Below are 6388 nucleotides of genomic sequence, written 5' to 3'. Positions count from 1 at the left end.
CGGTTCAATGTCTTCTTGTTTTATGTTTTATGGTTATTTTGTTAAAATTTTTGATGGGAAAAAAACTTTGTTCGACCTACCAACCCTATGCTGAAATTTCATGTTACCGGAAACACACTATCTTTTTTGTTTGGCCTTAATATATGTCTGCAGTTAAGCTAATCTTTTTCATCCATTTTCTCTAGCGCATATCCTATTTAGGGTTGTGAGGAGCCAGAACATATCCCAGATGACTTTGAGCAAAACCCAGACGACACTCTGGACTGGTCGCTCATTGCCGTGTGGTGATATTTGGTTTCGACACTGTACTGTTCGAGGCTTCGAAATGAGCACCCTTTATTCTTGGTAGAAGTGTGCAATGGTGTTGCTGTACTTGTTGGTTTCTTGAAAACTACAAAATAATTGGATGCCTTTTCCAAACTTGCCTCCTTTTTGTTCTCTGTCAACAGGGTTGGCAGCAGCAACTGTGTTCTCCCAAAGACATTTGGGGCATGAGAGCTGATCACAGTCATCTTTCGTTCGTAACTTGCTCCTCCTCCTCCTCATCCATCTCCCTCTACCGCACCTCAGTGGGGACCTGTCACTTCAGCTGCACCGCATTGATGAGGTAACGTTACGCCGTGCTCAGGGTAGCACCCACCTGCACAAACACCACCCTCCCCATCACCCCCGCCCCCACCCCGTATTCCGTTGTGGCCATGGGCCAGAAGATCTCAGGTGGCATCAAATCTGTGGACGGCCGTGGGGAAAGCGGCGGTTCCCCATCCTACCGGCCCTCAGCTCATGGCACGCAGCACCCAGAGCTGAGGGGCCCCGATTTCTCCAAACCTCCAAGGCTGGATCTCCTTCTGGACATGCCGTGCGCCAGCCTGGAGACCCAACTTCGTCACGCGTGGAACGCAGATGACCGTTCGCTGAATATTTTCATCAAAGAGGAGGATAAGTTAACTTTTCACCGCCACCCGGTCGCTCAGAGCACGGACTGCATCCGGGGTCGAATCGGCTACACGAGGGGACTCCATGTCTGGAGGATTCACTGGCCCTGCCGACAGCGCGGTACCCACGCAGTGGTTGGGGTAGCCACCTCTGAAGCGCCCCTACATTCCGTCGGTTACACTGCCTTGGTGGGGTCAGACTGCGAGTCCTGGGGCTGGGATCTGGGACGTAACCGCCTCTACCATGACAGCAAAAACAGGGCCCACAGCTCGTTGCCGTCGTACCCTTCTTTCCTGGAGCCGGAGGAGGCCTTCACACTGCCGGACTCCCTGCTGGTCATTCTAGACATGGACGAAGGCACGCTGAGTTTCATGGTGGAGGGACAGTATTTAGGAGTGGCCTTCCGAGGATTGAAGGGCAAGAAACTACATCCCATCGTCAGTGCTGTGTGGGGCCATTGTGAGATATCCATGAAGTACATCAATGGACTTGATCGTAAGTAGGCAACTCACCTCAAACATAACACTGGTCAGCACTTTTTTACCAAATGTAAACTTTTCTTGATGCAATTTTTGCACTGATTACAAAACTGCCCTTGTTTTTTTTCTCTAGCACACTAGCTTTTCATCTTAAGAATAATAAACAGAAATGGGCGAGTACCAATACCAGGTATTGGTATCAGGCCAATGGGTGGCCTTTTTAAGATATCAGGTACTTGGGGAGGCTGCTGATCCCAGTCACCAATACTTAGGGCAAAAAAAGAAAAATCCTCCTCCTCAGCAGTAGTTGGTGCTGCACTGCGGCAATTTGACAGATCGGCCAATCATCATCTGCTTCAGGAACAAAGGTCTTTGTTCACAATTTTCTGTCGTTATTGATCATCCATCCATTATCTGATTCACTTAACCTCACAAGGGTCGTGGGTGTGCCACGACAGCCTATTCCAGCTGTCATTGGGTAATAGGCGGGGTACACCTTGAACTGGTTGCCAGCCAATCACAGGGCACACATAGACGAACAACCATCTGCGCTTGTCGGCACACCACTGGGCAATTCAGTGTCCAATGCATGTGTTTGGAATGTGGGAGGAAACTGGAGTACCCGGAGAAAACCCATGCAGGCACAGGGAGAACATGCAAAGCCCACACAGGAAGGCCGGGTTCAAACCCATGACGTCTGCTCCGTGAGGCGGATGTGTGAACTGTCTTTCAGTCATTTCGTTCAATAAAATGTTATGTATCACAACTACTAGAGGTATCGATAACTGTGTTGGTGAATACTCAAAATACTTGGATTGTTAAAAAGTGATCTTAATTAGTCGAAAAAATAAAAGTTAGTCATATATTCAGTAAGATTCATGAATTAAGGGTTAGGTTCAGGTGGCATTTTTCGGAACCATCATAGCTATAAATTACAATGCATGGTAAAGTTCGCATTGCTTTTTACACTCAAAGTTAAAGACAAAGAATTGGAAAAATCTCTAAAATCTCAGGTGCAAAAAATAAATAATTCGGACATTTTTTAAACCAGCCTCAAAAATACTCTTAGGGACACAAAGCCATGTATGTTTAAAAAAAATTGCGGCTGGCTATTGAGCCGCAATGAAATGCTCCATCTCTGAATAACTCTGAGGATGCAGCTCACATTTGAAATAACTACAGAAGAAATCTAGCCTCGTTTTAAGACCATACACAACACATTTTACTGTGGAGAACCCACTCGGCTCCAAAGGGCTTCATTTGCTATTGACACTCTTTTACTTGGTAGAACCGAGTTCTTCCAGATACTACAAGGTACAATTCCTAGCACCTGGTCGCCCATTAATTTCAAGGGAGCCGAGTCACTTCGATACGGGTAACATACACTCAACCACTTTTGGTCGCCCTGTGCTTGGGCAAACATGTCATTCTAACATGTGAAGACATTCACTCCTCACAAAATGTTATTGATATCGATATACATTTCAGGACGAGCCTAAAATGCACTACAACCTTTACGGGTGAACTTTGACCTTCTCTAAATCTACATTTGGAAGAAACATGTTAGAATGTGCTATTTTGGTTTAGTTTCCTCCTGTTTTTTTGTTTCGACCGTCTGTACTGTGTACGCCTCTTTGTTGTGAAGAGCAGACGGGGTTACTTCTTTGCCATTGTTGATGAATCATGAATTAAATGGCCCATTAACTTCAACAGATGGCTTAAGTATATTCTGAAATGTGAATCAGTTCCATCTGTATTTTCCCTTTGATTTCCAATCCAAAAAAAACGAACGTCTGCTTTCGTGGGGGCCCATGGAATGTTCTCGAAACAATGTCTGCCTGTTTCCTAGCTGGGAAAAAAAGATAAGGGGTCATGTCCAACTGCCTTCCCAACCTAAGCCTGGATGTTTTGGTGAAACTGCAGCTGGCCAACTGAAACATGAGTCAGACCCAAAACACAATGCAGCGTCATACTTGAATGTTGCATCTTTCTCATAAAGACTTGGCCGGCTGCTGTGTTAGCAGCTACATTAGCTTGCTTGACTCGAGCAAATCTCCTGCACTACAGGCGGCATTGAAATGGAGATGTTTTTGTTTTTTTGAGAACCATCTGCTGGATTTCAGAGCAAATCGGTGCAATGGCCCTCCTAGGAGGGAGTGCAATGTTGTACCCTAGGAGACGTATGAAGGGTGAAAGTTGGGCGAGGAGTGACAAGTTGAACGGCTCAACCTGACAGGTGTGAATAAGGTGCAAAGCACTGTGTGAAGATATGGGCCAGTGTCAGATAATCTTAAGCAAACATATTGCCGTTTCCACGCTATCATTACAGCCCTAAAATATTTGGTTTTGAAATGTTTTGGTAAGTAGCGGCATATATAATATTAGGTACCTTTGTAAATGTAAAAAGAAACTAAACAACTCCAGTTTTGTACAATAAAATAAAAATGTAGCACAACCATAAAAGTACTTATTTCTCCGCCAAAAATAGTCGCTACTTTCGGTGTTGTTTTCTTCTTTGAGAAGTAACATCAGTTTGGAAACAAGTTGTTATTAGCCATGCTAGAAAGCCATGTTATCTACCTCGGTAGCAAGTCTAGAATATTTATTTGGCCAATTGTCGATGCCCATTATTAAAAAAAAAAAAAAAAAGTTGTGATCACGCTTCAGGCTTCCATCCATCCATTTCCATGCCTCATTAGGGTCACAGTCAACTGGAGCCTGTACCAGCTGACTTGGGGCCAGAGGCAGGGGAATTTTTACTGTTCTGACTTCCCAAAATCAATCTGGGCATAGCAAAAATCAAATTAGTGGCTGGCAATTGGAACAGGGCAGTAGAGACAAACACACTCAGTTTATTCGATAAGGAATGAAGAATTCAACACTTTGGTGTTTTTTTTTTGTACCATAGCAAGAAACTACAGTCCATCCTCAAGCCCCACAAACAGATTTGAAACCAATCACATTCAGCATGTTGACAATTGTCAATTTGTTTATTTGCAGCAACAGAGTTTGTGGCATTGCTGTGTTTGCATGGGACATTTGCACTTGTTTCCCCATGCCTTTCAAAAACTCCACGCCACATTTTTCAGTTTGCTTCCCTCCGATCTGTTGCCAGCAACCAGCCAAATCATGCCAGGCATTCTAGCTTGGTCACCAACTGTCTAGTGGCAGATTTGTGTTCTCTTAATATTGGACTGTTAAAATGGAAACGCTGGTGACGGTTGCACCAAACTAACGTGTGACGTCCATTTGGTGTTTCCATTGTTGTTGGAGAATGAGCTTAATAGACGCGTAGGAAGGAAATGAGCGATCAGCCGAAGGAAGCAGTCACAGGATGGAGGCTCTAAAAATGGCCTCAGGGGCTACTGTTTGAGAGGAAAGAGCATCAACTCCTAAATGCACGTGTGCTTGATCAAAGCTGAGCGAAATTGGCACTCACACACTCACACACAAAAAGCAATTTCTCACATAAATGCAGCATACTCACCAGTGGCTTCATTAAAAAAAAAAAAAAAAAATATTAATACTTGTTATGGTCAGATCAGATCATTGAGAGATAGTCCCATCTCATTAAAAATATTTCCCTACAAATATTCACCGTTAATTTTCACTGATAATTGATTCAGGAAATTGAAATGCCCCATCCTGATTGTTTTCCAAACTAAATCCAGCTGATTTAATGTGTGAATAAACAAGCTAGGGCAAGTAACTGCAGGGTGATTATTTCTCTTCGTTCTATGAAAAATGTCTCATATTTGGCCTATTGACAAAAAATAGAAACAACTGAGCCAAAGTGAAACTAGTGTGATTTCTCAGCATGACTTATTCTGCTGTCTGTCAGTCAGTTGGACTCAGTGGATGCGTTGGTCACGTATGCAAGGGGAAAAACAACGCGCTGTTACTGAAACTGAAACAGTTGTCAGACAGGCGGTGTTCAACTCATATTGAAGAATTTACTGCCATAATCAGGAATCGCATAACATGTGCTGCCATTAGTGGTCAGAACACACCCAGCGCTGACAATGTTTTGGGACGGCAGTCGCTCTTTAGTTAGGCTTTTGAACTGGGAGGGGTTGTTGGAGTGATGCGTGCCCTCTGACGTCTCGCCTTATGTGTGGTCGGTACCCTAACAATAAAACACATTTTTGCGTGCTAAATCAAGAATTTCACTAATTGATGTGTATGTGAGTTCAGAGTAGGACAAAGAAACTGTACGTGAGTCAGTTGCGGGAGAGTTAAATGTCACAAAAGTAAAACTCAACACATTTAGCAGAGATGAAAGTCCTCCGGATTTTCCCGGAATTCCGGGTTTTTCAAATTTTTATGAAAATTTCTCCGGAGAATTGAGGAAAATTTGCATAATCCGGATATTAGTTGACAACATTGAACGAAGACGCGTTTGAGTTCGTTGTATTGCTTTCACAAGCGTAGCCATATTGAGGCACTAACACTAGTAACAGTAAAGAGATTTTTGTTTGTGTAATAACGACAGAAGGCATGATGGCGTTTGACTAATGGTTTAGTAGAAAGAATGGCGACTCGCAACAACAGTAGCAAGCGTCATTTTGCCTCTTGGGTTATACCATCTCAACTAGAACGCGGGGATAGTCCCCAAACAATTTTCGTCTCTTTATAAACACACCTGCTAAACCCCAGTGGAACAAATAAAAGACGCCGTAAACAAGACAGTTGTCGTAAAAAATATATTTGGCCAAAAAGGGAAAAACACAGATTGGCAGAAAATCGTGTCCGTCCGACTTCGAGTGTCGTCTCGGCTAACTTAGCTTAGCTGTTGTCGTGTGTGACGTCATTTGCGTCGGCGCTGATTGGTTGAAATCAAAAGACGCGCTTGCGTACATGTTCGCGCTGAAACACGCACAGCAGAGAGCAGCGGACTATCTCCTGCTGAGGCTCGCTTAGCTTGAGTGTAGTCGCCGCAACAGTAATACCCTCGCCTCGCATTCTCATGGCCT

The 6388-nt window shown here is 44.0% G+C and overlaps 1 protein-coding gene across 4 annotated transcripts in view; it reads left to right on the top strand.

The window, feature by feature from the left end:
- LOC109527158 (SPRY domain-containing SOCS box protein 4-like) overlaps positions 1-6388 on the top strand; it is a 93379-nt gene that overhangs the window by 66524 nt on the left and 20467 nt on the right. For all 4 annotated transcript variants that reach the window (XM_019888895.1, XM_019888899.1, XM_019888898.1 and 1 more), the window contains exon 2: positions 450-1431. In XM_019888895.1, coding sequence (XP_019744454.1) covers positions 699-1431 — 733 coding nt within the window. In that variant the 5' untranslated portion in view covers positions 450-698. The remainder of the gene's footprint in view (positions 1-449; positions 1432-6388) is intronic.

The sequence above is a fragment of the Hippocampus comes genome, unplaced genomic scaffold (genome assembly GCF_001891065.2).
Source record: "Hippocampus comes isolate QL1 unplaced genomic scaffold, H_comes_QL1_v1.1 scaffold228, whole genome shotgun sequence".
Taxonomy (NCBI): domain Eukaryota; kingdom Metazoa; phylum Chordata; class Actinopteri; order Syngnathiformes; family Syngnathidae; genus Hippocampus; species Hippocampus comes.
This window is presented reverse-complemented; position numbering and strand designations above follow the sequence as displayed.